Source organism: Hippocampus comes, unplaced genomic scaffold (assembly GCF_001891065.2).
Source record: "Hippocampus comes isolate QL1 unplaced genomic scaffold, H_comes_QL1_v1.1 scaffold7, whole genome shotgun sequence".
In the NCBI taxonomy this organism is placed as follows: domain Eukaryota; kingdom Metazoa; phylum Chordata; class Actinopteri; order Syngnathiformes; family Syngnathidae; genus Hippocampus; species Hippocampus comes.
Window position 1 is genome coordinate 1710473 of NW_017842060.1, and position 23514 is coordinate 1733986.

The 23514-nt window shown below is 42.3% G+C and overlaps 3 protein-coding genes across 8 annotated transcripts; all 3 read right to left on the reverse strand.

The window, feature by feature from the left end:
* Positions 1-34: 34 nt before the first annotated feature.
* LOC109511468 (lipopolysaccharide-induced tumor necrosis factor-alpha factor homolog) lies at positions 35-7849 on the reverse strand. Of its 5 annotated transcripts, XM_019862597.1 has the most exons (6): positions 7824-7849; positions 6750-6978; positions 1974-5642; positions 1828-1902; positions 457-625; positions 35-365 (listed from the first exon to the last, which is right to left on the reverse strand). In XM_019862597.1, exons 3-6 carry the CDS (start codon positions 2107-2109, stop codon positions 257-259), a joined length of 489 nt encoding a protein of 162 aa, XP_019718156.1. In that variant the 5' UTR covers positions 2110-5642; positions 6750-6978; positions 7824-7849; the 3' UTR covers positions 35-256. The 5 variants fall into 5 exon arrangements, with proteins under 5 accessions (XP_019718156.1, XP_019718155.1, XP_019718154.1 ...); XM_019862596.1 differs by lacking the exon at positions 7824-7849 and having other exon boundaries at positions 6750-7785; XM_019862595.1 differs by lacking the exons at positions 6750-6978; positions 7824-7849 and having other exon boundaries at positions 1974-2136; positions 3163-5738.
* Positions 5982-11935, reverse strand: LOC109511467 (lipopolysaccharide-induced tumor necrosis factor-alpha factor homolog). 2 transcript variants are annotated; one of them, XM_019862592.1, is made up of 7 exons: positions 11607-11789; positions 11080-11173; positions 10675-10761; positions 10372-10488; positions 9148-9367; positions 8077-8198; positions 5982-6009 (listed from the first exon to the last, which is right to left on the reverse strand). In XM_019862592.1, exons 2-6 carry the CDS (start codon positions 11144-11146, stop codon positions 8099-8101), a joined length of 591 nt encoding a protein of 196 aa, XP_019718151.1. In that variant the 5' UTR covers positions 11147-11173; positions 11607-11789; the 3' UTR covers positions 5982-6009; positions 8077-8098. The 2 variants fall into 2 exon arrangements, with proteins under 2 accessions (XP_019718151.1, XP_019718152.1); XM_019862593.1 differs by lacking the exons at positions 5982-6009; positions 11607-11789 and adding an exon at positions 11796-11935 and having other exon boundaries at positions 7889-8198.
* Positions 11936-13366: 1431 nt separating this feature from the next.
* LOC109511464 (protein disulfide-isomerase-like) lies at positions 13367-19428 on the reverse strand. Its single transcript, XM_019862588.1, has 11 exons — positions 19108-19428; positions 17418-17624; positions 16468-16601; positions 16259-16396; positions 15138-15254; positions 14863-14988; positions 14565-14756; positions 14053-14173; positions 13754-13932; positions 13573-13680; positions 13367-13485 (listed from the first exon to the last, which is right to left on the reverse strand). Exons 1-11 carry the CDS (start codon positions 19409-19411, stop codon positions 13426-13428), a joined length of 1686 nt encoding a protein of 561 aa, XP_019718147.1. The 5' UTR covers positions 19412-19428; the 3' UTR covers positions 13367-13425.
* Positions 19429-23514: the final 4086 nt, after the last annotated feature.

Here is a 23514-nt window from a genome sequence, read left to right on the forward strand (position 1 = left end):
AATCATTGGGTTGAGGAAGAAAAATACTCCAAAGTAATATTTCTGTTCAAACGTTTAATGCCAAAATGTCTTTACTGTTATGAGTCCCAAGAAAAACATATTCTCTGAAGATGCTAATTCCATTTTTGGAGGTATAGTTGTTGTTTTTTTGGTCCACGTTTAATGTGGCCTTGTTTTCTTTTTAAGTCCCCCCCCCCCCAAAAAGTTCCTCGATCTGCATACAAAAAGTGTTCAAATAATCCAGAGTGGATCCACGTCAAGATTTATGATGTACGTGTAGATGTTTTCCACAGTGAGGACAGTAGTGATGAACATCCCACAGGTCTGGAATCATGAAAGGAATCAGGCAGAAGCCACAAACCAGCCTGGGAAAAATAAATGAATACATAAATAAATAAATCTGAAAAATGGTAAGTAAAAAGTGGCAAGATGCTCACATGCTAAGGTGCTAATTACCCAGAAAACGACAGGACGCAGCATAAAGTGTAAGCCCTCTTCGAGGGCATTTGTTTGATTTTGGTGACAACGTCGCGGCGGCAGTGCGGACACCGAACGCTGCCCGGAGAGCCGAGCAGGTTGGACGTCGTTGAAGTTGGTTCGGACGTTGGCTGGGACACCACAGCTGCTGTTTGTAAACAAATACGGACACAAAGGATATTCGAGTTTGAATTTTTGGGAGTGAGAGTGGGACATCAAAGTTTAGCCCTGCTTTGATGTTGGTCGGATTCTACTTCACGTTTGTGTGTTCCTGATAGCGCTGACAGCTTTTTGTGGACAAAGGGCTTTGATGTGGCCCGGCTGTGACGGCTGTTTTTCGGTTTTGTGTTCAGATCGAGTCAAATCAAGTCAAGTCAGCCTTTATTGTCAAATATGCTCTGTGTGCAACATACAGCACAGATGACATTTCTTTCCTCTCAACCATAGGAACGAGAGGAGCCGCTGTGGGTACCCGTTTTTTTTTTTTTATTTGGGTCATAAAGCTCCCAGATTTTTCTGAGCGAAGGACTTTGATGAGGATCTTCTGTTGCAGATGTTTGGAAATTAAGTTTGTTTAGCACTGATAACTGCTTTATTTTTGGTAGGTTTCTACTCCCTGACAAAAATCATTGACCATAGAAAGTGAGTGTCGTGTCAAGACACCAAAACAGGAAGCAAGGGACCTGCTAAAATCAAACTTGCCATTCTTATCAAAGTGGTTTGTTTGCAAAAAATGGTTGATGTTGGACCTGGCCGACAGTTAAATCAGCAACACAAAAACAGGAAGTACACACTTAAACCTGATTTCGCTGTCCTGATCTGACTCTCAGTGGGCGCTGGTATCGACCAGCTTTTTGTGAACAAAACACATTGGTTGGCATCTACTGTGACCCACCTTGTTAATTTGAGTTGCATCTGTTACATTTTTTGACTTTGGCAGGGTGATACTTCCCAGTTGGCTTGATGGGACTTTTAGCCACCGTTGGTGATTGACCAGCTTTTTGTGAACAAAGAACCGATGTGGATTTGTGTCTCGTGTCATGCTAATGAGTTGCTTCCAACAAGTGCTTTCACTTGTTCTATTCCGCTGGTGTTCAATTCTCAGCTCAAATCTGCCAGCTTTTTGTGAACAGAGGACTTTTGATGTGGATCGATTTGTCACCAAAGTTGGGCAAATGAGTTTGTTGAGTCCTACGACTGCTTTTACTTTGTTAGCTTTTCTACTTTGTGTCCCAGTTTTCCCGACTGGCCCCTCAGCCAGCCCTCAACCAACTTTTTGCGAACCAAGGACACTGACGTACAGTCGATTTTCTGTGACTTGAACTTGGAGGTATTCAGTTGGTCACGTACCCGGCGGTGTTGAATGGATGACTGGAAAGGTCTGAGGGGCGTGGAAGATAGTTGGCATCAAGGCAGGAAACGGATCTGGACACACAATCGGTGTTGAAAAAGGCTCACTTATCCTTGAGACTGGATTTGTTCAACCTGGGTCTTACTGGTTTCTTGATAAGGAGGCGGGTTTGAATGCTGGCAAACGGAAGCGTAATAAGAAGGCGGAGGGCAAACTTCAAAGTCTTCCACGGCCACAGCGGAAGGTAGCATTGTGGCCTCGTTGTACGTCGGAGGCTCCATCGAGGTACTGACCAACCCAAAAAGAAGCTCACGATGAAGACAAATAGTAGTGAGGATGCGTTTTCAGCAGATTCTGTTCCTACCGAGGTTGTAATACACCGGTGTCAAACTCAAGCCCCGGGGGCTGGATCTGGCCCCGCCGTATCATTTGATGTGGCCCGCGAAAGCAAATCAAAAAGTTGACTTCTGTGATGCTTACTAAAATGTTGACCGATACTTCAAATTCTCGTATGTCAGATATAAAAGAGCTATTTTAACTTTTCTTGTTGCCAAAACCCTCATTACAGTAACTTAAACTATACTTGAATATACCATTATTCTTGACTTCCTGATATGGTTTCACAGAAATGAGTTTGAGACCCCTGTAATGCAACAGTTCACGGAAACTGACAAAAATAACCCCAACTAAAATGGAGATTTCCGTGAACAAAAACGAACCGAAATTACATTTTGCATTTATAAAGTACCCCGCCAAAAAAAAAAAAAAAAAACAGAATGACAGCAAAAATGTCCTCCTCTTTCATGTCTGTCAATGAACATCAATCATGAACTTTCTGAGTTGATTTTTAAATGGATTTATTTTGTTTCATATTCTTTCTCAAGCATGTTCATTCTCATTTTAGTTTTGAATGGTCATGTACTACTTTGTAGATTATATCAAATTTGGAAGGATGATTTAAAATGCTGAAAAAGTTTGTATTGTTACAACCAAAATATTTCCAAACTTCATCCAATCCATCCATTATTCGAACCTCTCCCAGCTGTCTTTGGACAGGCCACACCCTCGAATGGTTGCTGGCCAATCACAGAGAACAGCCCCCTGCCCCTCCCAATAAAAGTAGTCCATATTTTGTGAACAATCCCTCTTCAAGCATTGACCTTGTGTCATTTGGTCAACTCACAAAAACATCACCGCAAGTCAAAAATCTACCAAGCTGTGACCACTCGTTTGAAATGGACGCAAATGCGTCTTTCACATCCGTGCTGTGCGTCCGTCAGGACCGAAAGGAGAGTCGATATGATGTGTGTGAGATCCGAGAGCGGCGGTCTTACCTTGGAGAGTCGCGAGCTCGACTGTGACGATGCGACATGTAAGTTGTCGGAAATAGCTGCAAGATCAAAGCCTGTCCAACCAGTTCTTTACTGCAATTACAAAATAGTTATGACATCCTGACATCCTATAATTTCAGCAGATGTTACCTAAAGTGTATAGGTCATAAGTAGGTTTAAAAAAAAAAAAATCCATCCAAGCTCTCTGAGTAAAACAAACTAGTTGACGGCAAGCCTTTTTCAACCAACAACACACAAACATTTGTATTTTGTGAATTGAATCACACAAATAAAATTACAGGAACAACTGACTCTCCTATTATGATAGATTTCGCACGAGTTGATCCGCTCCAACTGCGATATCGTAAAATTCACCCAATGCGATACCATTTGATTAAGTCTAATTTTGATACCATTCGTTAAAATGGACACAATGGACTGGAATAGCAATGCAATATGATACCATTCATTTATTCCCAATTAGGATGCGATACACTCCAGTTATGAGGCAGCGTGTCATGGCATATGTGCGGTTTGGACCCAAGAGCAACAAAGAGCAACACAGAGGGATTCTCCAGAAATTACAAGAAGGTGCGTGGAAAGATCACAATTGCTAAATTAAGTCCCAAAAAGAAGATTCGCCAATTTGTCAAGGTGCCGCAATATTGCGCCAACTACGGCAGAGGAAGACCAGTTTAATGTCAGATTATTCTTATTTATTTTTCTGCTCTAAGTATCAGTGGCTGGTATCAGCAGCCTCTGCGAGTCCCCGATACTTTAAAATAAGCCCGGTATTGGCCTGATACCAATTCAAGTGTTATCCATTTGACTCCAGTCGCGATGCAATATTATATATAATGAAGATTATATGTAATTTTTTTAACCTCCCCACCAAATTATTGAAAAAGATGCTAAGGAACCAGTAATAAATATTTTCCATGAAAAACAATAAAAAAAAACCTCAACAACAACAAAAAACACAGAGTGTTTTTTTTAAAATATGGAACAGTATGTCCCACTTGTTCCTGTGTCTGTGCAATGTTAGCAGTACTCATGAATTCTTCTAAACGTGGTTTTCAAGTGTCTGACAATCAAAAGGACCTGACCTCTTTTCGACACGACAAGGGAGTGAATGTGACATGACCTACATTACAAATCTATCTGACATTAAGGGAGGTTAAAACAAGTTCACATTTGCGTTTTTTTTTCTGGACCGGTGAAGTTGCCAGACGACTTCAGGAGCAGGCTATGCATCGTCAGTCTATACATTATCCACCAATCAACATTATTCATGTGCTCACACAATCGATTGTGCTCGCTCGTCAGTTAGCGCTTTTGTTGCTGACTGAAATGCAACTTGTGCAGCTCCAAATTTGCGACATGTGCCGCAACATATGCCTCCACTTGCCCCTTGTGACACGTTAATTTTTGCACTTGCATAACACTCACGGAGCCGTGTTTCATAACATCCAATAATGTCACGAATGACGCTCGAACCCTTTTAGGGGTGCGGCACACGCAGATACGAGAAATATTTAGCTTCAACTCAGAATACAACTTTTAATTGGGACAATAATAAGAAAGTACATGCAATGAGACCAAAAAATATTTTTATAGGGTGTTTTCCAGAGCTGGCAGTTGTTGTTTTGAGTAAAGAAAAAACAAACGGTACAATATAACCTAAAACTAATGACATTTTCAAGAAAGCAAGCAACTCTTTTCTCTCTCAATGATGAAATAAGAATATCAAATCTGTTACTTAGACTGGAAATCAAGAATAAGCAATTCACAAAAGCTATGAGAATCAAGCACAATGATGTGAGTTATGTGCATGACTATCATTGCTGATGAGGATGAGAATAATCATAAAAGTGATTGAGTGATAACTGAAATAACAGCCACGTGAAAACTCAAATTTTATGGAAACAGATGTACACAGAAAGACGCTGATAAAAAAAAAATGGAACATAATTTGATGTTATCATCGCGAAAGATACTGATTGCACCGCGAAACAGCATAGCCCATTCAAATACTTATTGTTGAAACAGGGAAATGCATGGAAACACTTTTTTGAAACAATAACAATTCTTTGTTATTGCGAGCAATAACAATTTCATCACAATGCAGTGATTGCACGTGCAAATAAACGCAAGCCCTCATTAAAAAAAAAAAAAAAAGATAAGAGCAATGATCACTAGCCATTGTTTAAAACATGCTCAGACTGTGCTGTTGAGAAAAAAAATGTATTTCACATGCATCAAATTTTGCCATCAAAATAAATGCTGTTATTAACGATGACACTCGCATTGAGTTGATCCCCAGCGATTGATCATTGGGTGGAAAAACAACTACATAAAAGTCCACAAAGTCCTTGATATCAGTCAGTACAAGCCATAGATGTGGAGCCCCTTCCGACAAAGAGGTGGTACGCGTTCTAGCAGTCGTGTATGCAAAGCGGAGTCGGCAGAAGCCACAAGAGAGGCTGAAATGTAAACAGAACAACATATAGAAAGAGGTGACAATAAAGAAAGAAGGCTAAATCACGGGGTTGGTTGTCACGGTGTTTGCGTAAAGGAGGCTTGGGGCCTCCTTGAGGCTTAGTGGTTAGGCTAAAGACCTTCTCAAACTACACAACTTTTTTTTTGTCCTTCACGACGGTCGCACTGTCAGACAACCAGATAAAATCAAATTTCTTTTCAACGTACCACGTTTCCGTTTCCAGCCCTATGACGTTCACACTTTAAAGTCCCGCTTCCACGTCATTCATTTTCCATTGGCCGATTTTGCTTTCAACGAACAGCTTTATTTTGTTTGTTTAATTAAAAAAAAAAAACAGTATGGACCCGTTCCTGGATGTTGGGGAGAGAGAGCGGCATGGGCTGTCTATTTTCTCAAAAGAACTTGAGGTAACTAATTTGTTTCATGATATCACGATTGCTAATTGGCTACTAGAGTTAGCAGGTCACAAACGTAGAAATGCTATGTACATTTGCGTTTTTTTTTTTTTTTTTTAAATAAAGAGATTCCAGACCCATTCCTGGATGGTGGAGAGAGGGCGTCTGAAGTGTCTATTTTCCAAAAAAGAACTTGAGGTAACGAATTTGTTTCATGACACCGCATTTGCTAATCGGCTACTAGCGTTTGCCGGTTAGCAAACGTAGCATGAGGTGAAATGCTACGTACACTTTACAATAATTCCCCCTTTTTTTTCCAAGTCACTTTTCAAATACCAGTACACCACATTGTGATAGTGTGACATCTCACCCGGTCCAAAACGCAGAATATTTATTTTATCTGGTAAGTGTCACAGCGCAACCATTGTGAAAGACAAAAAAATGTTATCTAGTTTGAGAAGATCATTACAGGTGTTGCCGTTAGGGGGTTCGGAGGAGGGACAATGCTAACACCAGAGGGTTGTGATTACTCTTCAGACCTAGTGAGAGGGTACTCGCTTATCCCGTGTGGGGAAACAAGAGTCAACGACAATCCTCATTCATGTTCCTTGACCTTTGACAAATTCTCAGGAGCTTTTCAGACCAGTCACAGGATTAAGAGGGTGATAGTTGAGATATTAGAGCGCCAATCTAACCTTGGACAAAGGAGGAAACCAAACTGAGTGGAATAACGTCAAGACTGAGCGTAACATCACATTGCAACCTGTTAGACTTGTTTGGCCTTTGGAATGTGAAACATTTGGGGTCCCCCCCCCCACACAGCGCAAACATCTTGGCCACAGTGTTGAATGATGACCACGGAAGAGCAGTCGAATGAGGTTACAGTGACAGATGACATATTTCTGCCACCCAAACTATTAAGAGCTGTAAAACAAACAAACCCCAACAATACAATATAAAGTCACTGCTTTCACTTGAAACTGAAAGTGGCTTAAAGCTATGCATTAGGTGACTTGTTCATGGTCTATGCATGATGCTGCCATCTGCCGACCATAGATTGGAGCAAAGGATGGGATCTCTTCTGGTGCTGTCTCCTTATCAGCAGTAACGCCGTGGCACTGCTTCTTCTTCAGCCTCAAAGTATCAAATGTGTCTCCTGGGCGATACCCCAAAGTCCTGGATCTGTCTTCTTATAGGCCCAAGGTTCTGGATGTGCCCTCTTCCTCGCTCTAGGCTCCGGATCTTCTCAGCTAAGGTCCTGAATCTGCATCCTTGTTTGCCCAAGACTCACAATCTCCTTCCTTATCAGCCCAAGGTCTTGGGTCTCACTCCTCATCTAGCCAAGCTTCTGGACTTTCATTTGCCCAAGGCCCTGGATCTCATCTCGCCTTTGGTCTGAATGTAGCATAGCATGCAAGTGCTTCTGTGTAAATTTGTGAAATCGCGTGCCCGGCAACCATCATAAACATGTGTGTAAAATTACAATTATACATAATCATTAAGAATAAAACATACAGTTGAAAACAAGAATATATTTTACATGCAAAAACTCAACCTTTGCATATTTTATACCAGCAATCTGTCACGTTGCGAGGTGCTGGTGGACCCCAAAAAGCAGGCAGGCGGGAGGAGCAGGCAGGTTGTACTTGAGTTGGATTGATAAAATACAGAGAAAACTGCTGTAAATCCAAAACAAAGTCCAAAGTATCAAACAAAAATCATGACTGAAGCTAAAACATACCAGTAACCAAAACATGACTGAAACAAACCTGACAGCAGCAAACAAGGAAACAATGACCCGTCGGGTGGGAGTCCTTTTATACAGCTAATTACATACCGACCAACAGGTGTGCAGCTGCAGGGAGAGCCCAACAGTGCCACCTGTTGGTCACAAACCGAAACTTGACACAATTAGAAATCATGACACTTGATTTGTTCCTCAGTGGTTGATCAGAGGTTTGACAAACTGCAAAAAGGTCCGCACAGCGGTTGATACCAGTCATTAGCCCACCCATGAGCCATCGGCTATTGCTCACTGCACTTCCTAGATGCGTAGAAGATGTTTCCGACAACGAGGACAGAAGTAGTGCTCGTCCCAGCACTCAGGCATGCAAAACGGAATCAGGCAGAAGCCGCAAAAGGCGCTGAAAGGCAAGCGGAACAAAACGTCAAAGGGGTGACGTTGAACGAACTGAGAATTATTCGGAAGTTTTATGGGTAAGCATTCGGGTTTTACAGTTTAAGGTTGTGTCTTAGTTAGCTTTGAGAGTTTGGGTTAGAGGGGTTCGATTTAAGGTGGATTAGGGGCTTCCGGTGAGGGCTGGGAGGGTCGGGGGGTGGGGGGTCGGTTAAAGGGCTTTGGGTGTTTGTCGTTGGTCAGTCAGTCCGTCACTACGGGCCGCCCGTTTTGCTGACGAATCACGTGAAACTTAAAAAACTGACTGACAGAATCATCACGAAGCATCTCAGTACCAAACAGACCGTCTCAACCGATCACTGACGGGCTCCTGTTTCGCGCCCCGCGAATCACATACGCTAGTCGATCTTGTGACCTACCTATGGGTGTGTTGGCTCCCAAATCTATATCGGTTCTATTTCGGTTACCATTCTCTAAACCTTTTTAGGTTGTCCGAGCCAGGAAAGGAAGCTGTGTTGTTTCGCCTTTTTTTTGTAGGTGGACCGCAATGACATTGTTCGCTATTGTTTTTATTTCACAAATCATCATGCCGTGTATGTGAGTCTGTTTTTTTTTTTAACTTTATTTGACTGCGGCTCCCCTGTGTTGTGCCTCCCTGACGTAGTAAACGTCAAATTGTCTGCTGCCGATGTGATGCACGTAGAAAAAAAAAATGAGGATGATAATCAAGAGATGACCGTTCAAAAAGAGCATCGACAAACTGTAATTTATTGACGACATCAGCGCGGTTCCATTTATAATGACGGATTGACGATGACAAACGGGCGGCCCGGTCAACGGCGAATGACGAATTGGCAAAATTGACTGATTTGCCCACTTCTGGTAAATGGCATTATATTCCCGACATAAAATAATGAGTGGCACAAGGCAACGTTATCAACAAGCCAGGAGCGTACCATGAGATGATGAGAAGGGAACAGGTGAGGAAGGCAGTTGACGACGGGATCAGGACTTTTCTAGGCTTGACTTCCCGCTGACATTTTGAACATCGAACATAACCGGCAGGGTTCGGCGGGTCACTGACGGGAATGGTCCGCTGCGTCTGCGGCTGCGTCGCCACCGCTTGCGCTGCGGGCGCCGTGCGTGTCGGCTGTCTCTGCTGATGGACCGTGCTGACTGAGGGAGAAAAAGACGGACGCACGAGGATATCAAATGAAACGTACAGTGCAGTGGACACCCATGATGCCGGGAACGAGATATCAAGTAACACGTGCACATTTTCAAGTGACAACGACTTTTTCTTGTCACTTGGTCAGATGATAGCGACGTTTCCCTAACCAAGTACAGAAAGACGTTACTTTGTAAAGTGTACAGATTATTGCACACGAAAAAGAGTTGTGCGTAATGTAAAGCATAAATGATAAAAACGATGGTCATTTAACTTTGAACAACCTCATCGTTTTTTTGCCCTCTTTAGTTCACGTTCTCTCTCAGAAGTGGTTTTTGCCTGCCGTTTTGTAAGGAACTGATCCGAAGATGTTTGCTTTTGTCGGCTTTGAACAATCCTTCGAAAACGTCCAAGGCAAACATCAGCATAGTGAGCGATCGCCCGACTGGTGAACACTTTTTCTGGGTGATTCACATTTACGTCGAACTATCGGAACGGCTAATGACCCGAGGGGCGATTGACGAGGACACTGCATATCTAGCTATTGACACACAACGACAGTTCGGTAGAGGTCCCTCCTAGCCAATGGGATGCCAGGAAGATGCTCGGTAGTAGCCAATGACAGAGCAGCTAGAAGTATGTTGCATTCAGGAAACTCGGAGCTGCGAGTAGCTGCCCATACTGTATTTGTACCTTTCGTATCTTGAAATTTATTTCGTCACTAGAGGCAATATTTTCCTGTTGAGGCGTTTCGTAACTTGAAACTTTCGTATGAAGAGACAGTTGTAAGTAGAGCTACCACTGTAATCAGTCAAGTAACAAAGGTGACTGTGGCAACAGTGCTGGACACAAAAAGCAAAAAAAAATAGCCAAAGTTGAAGCAGAAAGGCGAATGTCTGCTTGAATTACAAATTGGTGCGAATTTTGCAGTATTCCAGGTCCCACTCGGATTTTGTCTGCTCGTGAAGCGACGTCAAACATGACAAAAATGATGTAGGTAAGATTGACATACCCACTGATGGTTGACGGACAAAGACTTGCGGCGTCTGACGGACGTAGACTCGTGATGTCTGGGTGGTCGTGGCGGTGGGCGTCGTCAAGATGGGAAACGGATCTGGCTGGACAGTTCCTGCAAAACAGCCACTCAGATCGATCACAACCTACTTGAATCTATCGAGAGAAGAGAGAGAAGTTGCCGTTCAATTGATGTCTTTGCCGGGGGGGTCTAACTATAATTTTAAAAGTTTACGCTGGAGTGACTTTGGAATGAAGTCTCCATTTTTGTACAATCAGGTTGAGATTTACATAACCATACCTGGTCGATCGCAGGTGACTTGCGGTGTGAAGGTGGGCGTCTCGGTGGGTGCGCTCAAGATTGAAGTTGGACTCGGCTGGAGAGTTGCTGCAAAAATTTTACTCTTTGAGTACCCATCCTTAGCGAGTACCGAATACATGTACTTTTGATTTAAAACATTTCATTGAACACAATGAGAAAAAAACACAGATGTCTATCTGTCGCAGTATTGCGCTAACTACTGCCAAACAGAACTGACTCCATGTTAGATTATTATTATTATTTTTTTGCCTCTAGTATCGGTGTCTAGTATCAGCAGCCTCCACGAGTACCTGATACCTTAAATTAAGGACCGGCCCAATATTGACGAAAAGAAGTACACTTGCAATATTGGATGCAAAAGGGCTTGATGAGTCGTCACTTAACTTGTCTCTTCATAGGACGGCGGAGGCTGCTGGTGGGCTGTCGCCTCTTCATACGAAGGCGGTTCCATCAGCAGATCGTTCGCTCAAGCGGGAAGCTGCGGAGAAAAAACGCCTTCAAATGGGAGGATGTCATTTGGGGGAGAAATTGCGTGTGAAGGCTGAGGTGGGAGAATAGACAGTGAACTGGAATGAGCTAAACAGGTTGAAGTCGGGCTGGAATGAGCTGGATGAGAAAAAGTCATCCTCTAAGATTCGCCTTTTCCTGTCTGAGGTGTGCTTAGCGTGCATTTGTCCCAATGATTGGGTCTGAAATAGTAAACGCGTGAAATATTTACTTCATACGGGTACGGAGAGCCGACGACTTCCCGAGTCACGACTCGATCGTTGGAAAAGTAGCAAATAGGGAGCTGCAGTCAATAAACACAAGAAAAGGACATGATCGCTCAACCATTTTTGTGCTCATATTTCACCGAAAAACAAGTGACTTTATCATCAGAACGTTTTGATTGTCATGCAATCAGTCGTCACCTTATACAGGTACAAGAAATCTCTTAGAAAAGCCAGACGTACGTCCATGAGAGGTGCGGGGCTACTTGCTAATCTTATGTGGAGAAACTCAAATCGACAACATCCCTCACCGGCAGCTTTTCAACTGCGACAAACTCTCCAAAGCTATGAGACCGGTTGCGAATTCAAGAGTGTGAGTGCCGGTCTTACCTTGGACAAAAGAAGGAAGCATGTGAATGGAAGAACATCACGACTGACCGTGACGTGACATCGCAACCTGCCGGACTCGTTTTTTGACAGGAATGTGAAACATTTGATTTAGCGACAGCAAACCCTTTGTGCGCGTATTGTTGAATGACGACAATAAAGTAATAGTTGAACAAGGTCAGGACAGATGACGCTTGTGTGGCACTGAAATTACTACAAGTTGTAAAAAAAAAAAAAAAAAAAAGATACGAGACAAAATATAAAAGAAACAAATACAAACTGACCACCATTAACTCGAAACTTAAAGTGGCCCAAGGACAGGATTTGGGTGCCAGGATGCTGGCCTCTGCTTCCTCCATCCATCCATCTATTTTCTCCCGCCTATTTGGGGCTAGGACTGTCAGGGGTAGGGGTGGGGGGGGGCGGCAGCTTCAGCACGGAAACCTGTAGTCTTCCTCTGCCAAAAGGTCCTCGGTCTGCCTCCTGGTCATCCACAAAGCCCCACGATTCTGTTTTACCATCAGCCCGTGGTCCGGACTCTGCCTCATCATCCAGTCAAGATACTGGATCCGTTTCCTTGTCCACCCCCACCCCAGGCCATGAAATTCCTTTTGTCAACAGCAACAAGGCCCCATATCCGCATCCTTGTTCGCCCCGGTCCCGTATCTCCTTCCTCATCAGCCAAAAGGTCCTGCCTGGCCCGTTTTCCCACGAAATAGCGAAAAGGCCTTCTTGACAACGAAGCGCGGGAAGCGAACTGCGAAATGTATTGCGCGGGATTCTTCTCCGTTTCCTGGCAACCTTAACGATCGACTCGATACATTGTCGTACTTTCTGTCGTAACTCACGGAGGCGCGGCGCCATTCGAAGCGCATGGTCTGAAAACATGTCAAGTCAACGGAAGCAAATCTCGTTGTCTGCATTTGTCTCTCACTTCCGAAAATGAAGCTCAGCCGAGACGACGAAAAATCGACGACAGTTGGCTTCGTCTTCGTTGCCTCCGGGGCGGGGGAGGGCTAACGCTCACTGACCGAATCTTCAGAGATGAGGTAGGAACGCTCCAGTCGTTTGTTTCATGTCTCATTCAATCGTTTTTTTTCTTCATATTCACGTATCTGTAATGCAGCTGTTTACACTGTATTACATGTTCATGTTTTTACATTTGCAAATGTTCATACTGTATTATACTTTGTAGTTGGCGGCCATTTTATCAAAAAATTGTTCCAACGAACTAGCGTTATAATGTATAGATTGGTTATGTCCCAGTTGTTTGTTTCATGTCTCATAAAATCATTTTTTCTTCATACACACGTATTTGTAATGTAGATATTTACACTGTTTTACACGTTCATGTTTTTACATTCGCAAATGTTCAAACTGTATTATACTTTGCATTTGGCGGCCATTTTATTGGAAACTGGTGACTACAAACTGGCGTTATAACGTACCGATTAGTTTTGTCTGTCAAGGTACGTTGTAATGAGGTTCGACAGTGTCTGTCCGAAAATAAATTATGATTAACTATCATGATAATAAAACAATCATCACTAAGAATAGCAATAAATGAAAAATACATGGCTTCGATTCCCCCGATCAAAGGAGTTTTATTGAGTTAAAAACATGAAAAATGTCATCAAAGTTCATCTTTATCAGATGTTGTGTTGGCAGCTGTCTCCAAAGACTCGCCCTCTTTCTGTACAAAAAACAAAAAAATACATTAATTATTATCACGATAATTAGGAAGGAATATTAATTTTGGGGTTAGCATGCGAACACAGACTGCTTCATCGTCATCATCTTCATCGTCGTCTTCCTTGGGCAAAACTCCTCCGTTGTCCAGAAACTTGGACAATGTCTCCAGATCACGGTTCCCCGAGTACTCCACCGCCTGCAGGACAACAGTCGCGAATCGCGTCTCCAGCTATCACCATTAACATGTGGTGAAATACGTGCGTCGGTACCTCCTTTCCACCAGCGGGGAAATATTTGAGCGTGGGGAAGCCGTTGATGGTGACGGCCTCCAGCTCATTGGCCGTGGAATCCATCTTGGCGATGATGATGTCATCATGCCCGGCGTACTTTTGGCCCAGCTGGTCCCAGATGGGGGCCAAGTCCTTGCAGTGGCCGCACCAGGGAGCATCTGCAATTGAAATGTTTTTTTTTTTTCTCCCGTTTAAATGAAATCTCAATAAGAATCTCACATAGCCATGATGACATCTGAAAAGTTTGAGGAAGCTTTACGGAGAACAACGGAACTCACAAAACTCCACAAAGACGTTCTTTGCTGGATCCAGAGCAACAGACTCGAAATTCTTCCCCACCAGGACCTTAACGGGTTCTTTATTCCAGTCCTCGGGCACGTCTTGACTGCGATAGTAAGGCTGCGTCACAAAAACAAATTGATGACAATGAGATTACAATAGCATCCAATCATACAGCTAGAGAGTGAGTGAGTGAAAGACTTTTCCACAAGCACTTGTTTAATCTTGCTTAAAGAAAACAACTGTCACTCAGCCTCGCCGTACGCGACTCAAGAGCACAGCGGTCGGATACATCCGACCGAGTCTCCCAAGACGAGAGGAAAGTGTATGGCAAAGGTTTGAAGGAAAAAGATCACGAACTGACACAATAATTAAAGAGCCGCCACTGTGTAGCGTGATACCGTACTACAATAACGGACTGTTAATGCATGTGTGTTTGGGTTTAGGATTTAGCCTGAGTGAGTGAATGTATGTGTCTGTGAGTTCGTCTGTAAGTTAGCTTGTATGTTACCTTGGCCGTACCATCCAGAACCTTCTGACAAAATGGCGGCAGGTCGGCGGAGAGATCCGCCGTGTCCAGTTTGAACTTCTTGCCCGTATCCATGCTGATGATGCGAGCCGTGGGCACGTCAGCCGCCGACACGCCGAAAAATTCAAGCACGAACGACACATCGCCCGACAAATCGATCGTGATGAACAGCATCTGAAGGGAAGCGCAAAAAAAGCAACGGGATTTGGCAGGTTGTGTTTTCGTCAACACATTTTTTTTTGGGAGGGGTGGGGGGGGCGTTGGAGATATCGAGGGCTACCTTGCCCTTGTAGGCCTTGGCGACGGTCCGGACTTGGTCCACGAGTGCCGTGTGGCTCTCCACTGTGGAGTTGATGAAGAGCAGGCAGTGAAGGCGAATGCTGGAGCTGAAGATTTTATCCCCCGTCTACACAAACAACACAAAGCCAATTTTGTGTTGGTATGTGTGGGTGCGCACGTGTGTGCGTGCGTGTGTGTGTGTGTGTGTGTGTGTGTGTGTGTGTGTGTGTGTGTGTGTGTGTGTGTGTGTGTGTGTGTGTGTGTGTGTGTCTTTACCTCCTTAGTGAAGGGGATGATTAGATCCAAGCTGTTTTCTTGGATAAAGTTGGTCAGATTGCTTTTGTCCAGCTTGCTATCGTCGGGCAGAGCGTAATCCACTCTACCGTTGTCAAACTAAAAAACAAAAATCATCCGACATGATCTCGACTCATGAAAGACATCCAACGTACCCAAATTAAGATAAGAAAACCTTTAATAGTCTCACAATGGAGAAATTCCCACTTCACAGCAGCAAAGTTATGAGAGGAAGATTATGTTGGCAATCAAAACCACATTGGGTGCAAAATTATTATTTTTATTATATATTTTTTTTTTTATATAAAGGAAGAAAAGTGCGCTACTGATTCAAAATGGCTGCTTCAACCCACATTGTTTGACTCCTGGCGCCTTTTTGGGTTCAGAGCTTTTTTTTTTTGGGTGGGTCTACTTACATATGATAGACATCTACCAAATTTCATGTTATTTAATGAACTCTTTTTTGGAGGGGTGTACTACTCAGTCAAAATGGTAACTTCAAATCCGTTTTTTTTTTTTTTTTTTGGTACACATTACTGCATCACAACATAAGAAATGCGGATTTTTCTCTGTTATGGAGGTAAAAAAAAAACAAAACCAAAATACGGTAATTAATATCTTGATTGATATAAGTTTTAAGGGACCCCAAAAAGTTATTTTATTGGTGATATATTCATGAAATCAATGAGACAATTTTCAGGTACTGGAATTTTATTCTGCTAAATACGAGAATCAGAATCATCCAAAAAAAATCTATATCGGTCGGGTCCTACTTCAAATCACAATTATGGACTCCTTCTGTCTTTTTGGGTATAGCTTCTTAAGACTTTTTCGTGGGTCTATTTATCATACACTTGCCCACCAAATTTCATGTTTCAAAATGGCCGCTTCAGACTAGAGCCCAACCGATTAATTTCTCGGCCCCTTTTCAAATTGGACTTTTTATTTATTTTTATTTTTTTGGACACAGTAACCCATTACAAAAACATACAAAAATGTAAAAGATAACCCAGACTATTTGTAGTTGATTTTTTGATTTCTTTTTTTTTTTAAACGCCCAAATCATTTTGTGCTTATTTTGCAGCACCCTGTTGCGCACTTACCTTTTTGAAAAGCACGACCGTGTCGGATTTCAATTCATACTCCTGGAAAACCTCCGGAGACGTCGTAATGGCGAATTCCGTATCAGTAATGTCCATAACCACCTCAGAAAACTCCTTAGCGGCGTCGCTTTCTAAACTCTGGGCGAGAAAATTGGGTATGAAGATCCATCTGTACGGCAGAGTATCAACTCGTCGTAGTGAGGGCGTACCTTGAAAAATCCCACGACAGTGATGTTGTGGGCATCAACAAAGCTGGCGGCAGAGCTAGCATTGGCCAGGACTGTTGCGCCAGGACCACTGCGACGTTTCATCCACTGGATGATTCCCGTGACTGTCCTCTTACCTGGAATCAGTTTGGAGTTGTTAGAATTTCCTGTTTTATGCTTTTGGAAATGGAGACTAAAATGGCAGCTTCAAAACCAAAACGGCAGGCTTCCTGTGTGCATTCGGGGATGGCTTTTTGTGGGTATACTCTTTATAAACATGCCGACCAAATTTCAAGTCGCTAAATCCAACTGGCTTCGGGGCTGGATTAGAAATTCAAATAAAATTCTGTACAGTGATACATGACTGGAATGGCCACTCCAACCAAAAATGGCAGAATTCCGGTCAATTTTTGGACGTGGCTTGTTGAGCTTTTTTTGTGGGTCTACTCATGGACCAAATTTCAAGTCCTGAAGTGAAAAAGGCTTCAGAGGCTCAATTTTCAGAGAAAAAAAAAAAAAATCTTAAGACTGCTTCCAAGCCAAAATGGCCGCTCAAACCCAAAATGGCAGACTTCCTGTGAATTTCCGGGCATGGCTTCTTGAGACTTTTTTTGTGGGTCAACTCGGGAAGGAGATGCCGACCAAATTTCACGTAACTAAGTAAAAGTGTCAGTTTCAAGTCGGAGAAAGCATTCAAAATGGCCGTTTATTCGATGAGGAAAAACATCAAAGAAAAAAAAAAGTCAAAGTGACACTAAAACAAATTTGAATTGGGTTAAAAAAACAAAAACAAACAGATTAATCTGATATTGAAATTAAACCGCAACAGAAATCCAAAAAAAAAAAAAAAAAAAAAGCTGTTATTTTATCGTCTTAGGCTTTGTGCTTTGTGTTGATTCTCGAGTTTAGCTTCAGGCTACAACAGTTTTTTTTTCATCTTTTTTTGTGCATACCGGTGAAGTCAATGGGGTTCTTTCGGTCGCCGTGGACAAAGAGTTTGAGAACGGGGAAGCTGGACACGGCAAACTCCTCGGCCAGCTCTTTCTCGTCGGTGGCGTCCACTTTGGCCAAGGCCACACCGGGCCCGTCCTTCTTCAGCTTGTCGGCCGCTTCGGCGAAGACGGGCTCCAGCTGCTTGCAGTGGCCGCACCACGGCGCGTCTGCACGCCACAACATCAACAAAAAACAAAAAAAAGTTAAAAAAAAACATAAATTTGGAACGTGACTCGCTGACTTTTTGAACAGACTGCGTGTTGCTGATAGAACTTGAAACTTTGCTCCCCGCACACGTGGGAAAGTGGAAGCTGGAGCACATCTGGATGATGGGCCGCTTTCCACGTGGAGAATTCAACCCCCGAAAATCAAGTAGCTCCAGATACTAAGATGAACAGTATTCATGTGAAAACATATCATTTTTTTTTATTTTAATACAAACTGAAAAGTAGCGTTACGCTACAAATTATTAGAATAATAATAAAAGTTGCAGTTTAGTCGATACTTCAACGATCTGCATCAGTATTCTTAAAAAATATATTTTTTTCCCAGATTGCCATGAAGCAGAATATTGCAGGTTCAAAAAAATTGAGCCGTATGGTAACATTTAGATTTTTCTTTTGTAATGTAGTTTTTTTTTATGGAATAATAATCCATGTTTGGCAAAACAGAATTGTCATTTTTTTATTAGAATATTGTATTATCAATCTAATAATGTTTTGGTTTTGATTTTCTTTATTGATACGAAAGATTTGTATTTAATTCCTTTGAACAAAAATGTGGATGCTTTTTGTAAAATAAATTAATTTCAAATATGGGGGAAATTGTTTAAATACTTGGAGATTAATTCCCAATATAAGTAAAAAATATAATCAAGTTTTTTCACAGAATTTTAAAAAATACAACAAGTAGCTCCAGATACTAAGATGAACAATATTCATGTGAAAACATATCTTTTTTTTTTATTTTAATACAAACTGAAAAGCAACGTTACGCTACACATTATTAGAATAATAATAAAAGTTGCACTTTAGTCGATACTTCAACAATCTGCATCAGTATTCTTAAAAGAGATTTTTTTTTCCCCAGATTGCCATGAAGCAGAATATTGCAGGTTCAAAAAAATTGAGCCGTATGGTAACATTTAGATTTTTCTTTTGTAATGTAGTTTTTTTTATGGAATAATAATCCATGTTTGGCAAAACAGAATTGTCATTTTTTTATGAGAATATTGTATTATCAATCTAATAATGTTTTGGTTTTGATTTTCTTTATTGATGCGAAAGATTTGTATTTAATTCCTTTGAACAAAAATGTGGATGCTTTTTGTAAAATAAATTAATTTCAAATATGGGGGAAATTGTTTAAATACTTGGAGATTAATTCCCAATATAAGTAAAAAATATAATCAAGTTTTTTCACAGAATTTTAAAAAATACAAATGAATATAAAATATATTTTAAAATATTTTTAATTCAAAGTCATTGTGTTTCTTCAAACACTTTAACATTATAAGAATATTTTTTATTTTAAGTAATAAAAAATAGAAAAATAAAATTTAAAACACTCCCATTTTTTTGGGGGGGGGGGTTAAAATAATGAAAACTGCCTCAATGATTGAATGTGCATTTGTGCGCGTTTGCTACTCACAAAATTCCACCAGCAAAAAGGCAGTCTGGTTGAGCGCCCTGGCAAAGTTGTTGCCATGGAGCACCATCACGTTGTTGTCCTCCCGGATTTCGCTGCCCTTCTCATTCTTGGGCGCTTCTTCGACTTCCTCCCGGGCATCTCGGGGGCTCTTCTCCGTGGCGCTTTCAGTCTCACCATGCTTGTCGTCGGCCCGGCCGGACGCCAGCAGCAGCAGCAACAGGCCTGTGAGCACCAACGTTGGCGTCCTCATTTTAGCTGGTCGTGTGGGAGCCGCGGGTCCCGTTTGTACCCTTTTTGACAACATTCGAGAGAGCGTGTGGCAGAATTCTACTGGCCTGGCCTTCTCAGCCAATCAGGTGCACTCCAGCAGTGCTCTCTCTTTTTTTTTTTTGTTCCCTCTCATGAAAAGTTGCCCCAGAGGAGCAAAACTGGCTGATCATCTTTTCTTTGCCAAGTGATATTTTGCATATTTCTGCTTTCCTTGAGCCTTCATCTTCTTTATCACTTTTTTTTCATCGTCCCGCCTTGAAATTAAAACCAAATCGGTTCACTTCCAGTTCCTTTCCGGGAATGAGTCCTTGAGACTTTTTCGTGTGTCTGGTTATCACAGATACTTCATGGAGACAAGTTTCATGTGAAATCTATCAAACTGGTGTCTGGAGCTGATTTTTTTTTCATATTCCAAACTCTGGAATTCCCCCCAAAATATCAGCTTCAAACCAAATAGATCGACTTCCCGTTCAATTCCCAGCATGGACCCTTGAGGCTTTTTTTGTGGGTCCTGTTATGATAGACAGACATTCATTCATTCATGTCGATTCCCGAAACTGGTGTTCAGGTCCATTTTTTTTGTCATAGTCCTAGCTCTGGAATTCTTTTGGTGAATGGTCCGTGAGACTTTTTCGTGCGTCCTGTAATGACAGACACCAAATTTCCTGTCAGTTTGTGAAAATTGTGTCAGGAGCTGATTTTTTTTTCAAATTTTCCAGCGCCCTTTTTTTCTCACTAAGTTCTAGAGTGGCCGTCATGTTAGGACCACAAAAACTCAACTAAATTCTCACCAGGTTATGCGCGCTTGCAAAAATGAATGAATTCTTTGGCATGTGCCACATGTGGCAAAGCAAACACTTGCGGCGTGATGTCTTTTTCCCACGTCACCGTCAAATGCTGATAACGCCACTGCCCCAAAGACAACTTCACTTGGCAACATGAAGTTTGACAGCGATGTCGAGCATGAGTAGACCCACGAAAAAGTCTCGAGAGGTCGACCATTTTGGGTTGAAGATGCTATATTGGCTCTGATGCGCCCTTCAAAGTTTTAGAAATAATTCAGCCCCAAAGACAGTTTGATTTAATAGCAGGAAATTTGGTTATCACTCGAATCGTGAGTAGACCCACAAAAAAAAAGCGGACATTGAATGCAAATTAGTAGAAAATGTTAACATTTAATTTTTTCACTCATTAATTACACTTGTTTAGTTTATTTTGGAAACTTTGTGACAATTCGTGACAGTGATGCTGATAAAATGCCACCAAGAAACTGATTTTTTTTTTTTTTTTTTTTTTTGTCAATCTAACATGTTCGCGTCGTACGGATTGGGGTCCCAGTTGGCCAGCAGGTCACTAAAGTCTGGTTGGGAGTTTTCCAGAGTGTGCAGGCTGTAGTTCATGTGGGTGTCCTGTGGGGAGGCGTCCCCATCGTAAGGGTCCGGCTCGGTCCAGAAACTGAGCGGCAGGTGCCTGGCATTCATGGGGCGGCCCTGGTCTTTACCCCGGGACTCAAACAGCTCGGCCAGGGGACCCAGTTCAGAGGAGGGGTGCCCCTTGTCCACTGCCTTTGGGGTCCCTTCCCTCACCTCCCTGGCCAGCCCTGGCGGGTCGTCGTAATGTGGGCGCCCCCCAGCGGCGGCAGCGGCTCCCTCGCCGGAGACGACCTGCGCCTCGCGCCGCCCGAAATATCGGCGGACGTCTCGGCTGATGATGTCGGCGAACCTCAGCAGACGCTCGGTGGCGTCCTGCGGGTCTGACGAGACCCGGGGGTCTGAGGAGTCCTCCTCTTCATCTTCATCACTGGACCCCTTTTCTTCCTCCTCTTCCTCATCCTCCTCTTCCTCCTCCGGGTGGAAGTAAGCTGGGGACGCCACCCGCAGCTGGAAGTTTCGCAGGACGCCCGTCGCCATTGTAGTGAGTGATGACTGGTCTGTCAAAAATGCTGACGGTATATATACGCCTCGCTGTGTGAGGCGTGTGCGTCTGCGTGCCTGCGTTTTGTGTGTATGTGTGTGTGTGTGTGTGTGTGTGTGTGTGTGTGTGTGTGTGTGTGTGTGCGTAAATATTTGTGTTGGTCAAACAATCTTAAATTTACTTTAGCGCCTGGCAACAGGGAAGGGGGTCTGCACCTTAATGGAGCTTCTGCCAGGGGCACCATGGAAAGTTGGCGCGCACGCACGCACACACGCGCACACACACACACACACACACACACACACACACACACACACACACACACACACACACACACACACACACGTAGATAAACACATGTTGGGTTATGAGAGTAGTTAAAGGATAAAAGGAGCGTAAAATTTAATTTCACGCCGTTTTGACTTTTAAAGAGAGGCAAAAAATAGCCCCGTGCATGGCCCCCAACATGCGAAACAGTGCAATGTAATATTTTCCGTTGTATGAGAAAACATTTTTGATGAGGAAGAAAAAAAAGCGATTTGGTGATGTAAGAAAGGTTTCACGTTGAAACATTTTAAGATGAATGTTGTGGTACAACGTTATACATATTACACTGTCTATTTTTTTTTAAATCAACATAGTGTTTAATATTAAGAAAATATACTGTAATTATTTATGACATCATGCAAATGGAATTATACAATAATTAGTTTTATTTTTTTCTACAGTTGTTGATTTAGACATAGACACTGTTCATTTATTGTTAGATTCGTCTAATTATTCCGACAGATTTTTTTTTTAAATTCACAAAACAATAATATTGATTTAATGCCCATTTGCTGACTCATTTTGGATAATTTCCTGCACTGATATAGTCATACCTCATTTTTAGGGATACTTTATTGGTACACTGCATATTTAAACGCAAACTGATATTTTCGGACCTTCCAACAGAAACAAATGCTTTGCTTTGCCATAAAGCGTCATTCGAAGTGCCACTAAATCCACACAAGTCAATTACATTCTGTTGATGTGCATGTGCTGTATTTGTGCGTGTGTGTGTGTGTGCGCGCGCATTTGTGTGTTATCAAGACCCCCGCCTGGCCACCCCTGGTCCTCAGTATCCTGGCTTCCGTGTTGACTTTAGGCCTCAAGATCAATAGCGGCAATATGGCGGCACTCCATAGCCTGATCGCAAATTACACGCTCTTTTAGCCACACGAGCGCTATGCACACACACATGCACATAAATGTGCAGACGTCATGATTTTTCCATCGCTTTAAAAGCACGTTATCGTTTCTTCGTCATCAAAAACCTTTGACAAATCTTTTTTTTTTTTCTTCCTAGTAAGGTGTTGAGATGTATGACCCCCACAAAAGTGACAGTTTTAGGTCCCCATAATGCATGTTGAAACCAAAAAAGTCAATTGAGTGTCTAATTTTTTTTGTCAATATTAAGTCCCATCTTGATTACAATTTCTGTTAAGTTCACGGAATTTATGATACCCAAATGTAACAGATGTAGATCCCCGCAACAACTGAAAACATGTTTAGCCATGACTAGATCATGTTAGTTTCTCATTTGTGTTACCAGGATTAAGCAAATCTATTCTTTGTACCATTTTGTTAAAACTATGTGATTTATGTCCCCAGAAATTGGCTGATGATACAGATTTAGGATATGCACATCACTTGAACACACAAAACTCAAGTTAAGTTTGAGAGAACCCCGCCACTCCTCCAAAACATAAAACGTGTTCAGGTACCTGCATTCTTTCCAATGGCCGGGAGAGGGAGACTCGACGCTTCTACATTCGGTCTGAAGTCTGTGAGGGACAATATCACAAGTCAGAGGAGGATTTCGGTACTAAACAAAGTCAAATTCAAATCAAGATTCAAAGTACAATAAAGTAAAAACTACTCACCAATTAAAGACGGCTGACAGACATCATGGGGGTGGCAACAGGAGGGCGGGTGCAGGCTGTTACTGCCACCAAGTGGCGGTTAGTGGGTAACGCTAAGCTTGGCCTTTTACCACTTTTGTACCACAAATACAGTATTAAACAGAAGTCACATTCAATGCAACACTATTCAGTCATATTTTTTCAATTTAGACTTATAGAAATGTCGGTGGGGGTTTTGTATAAAAAGTAAAAATTGCTTAAAAACATGACAATGTTAGTTTTTTTTCCCATTTTTAAGATACAAAGGTTTTTATTTTAA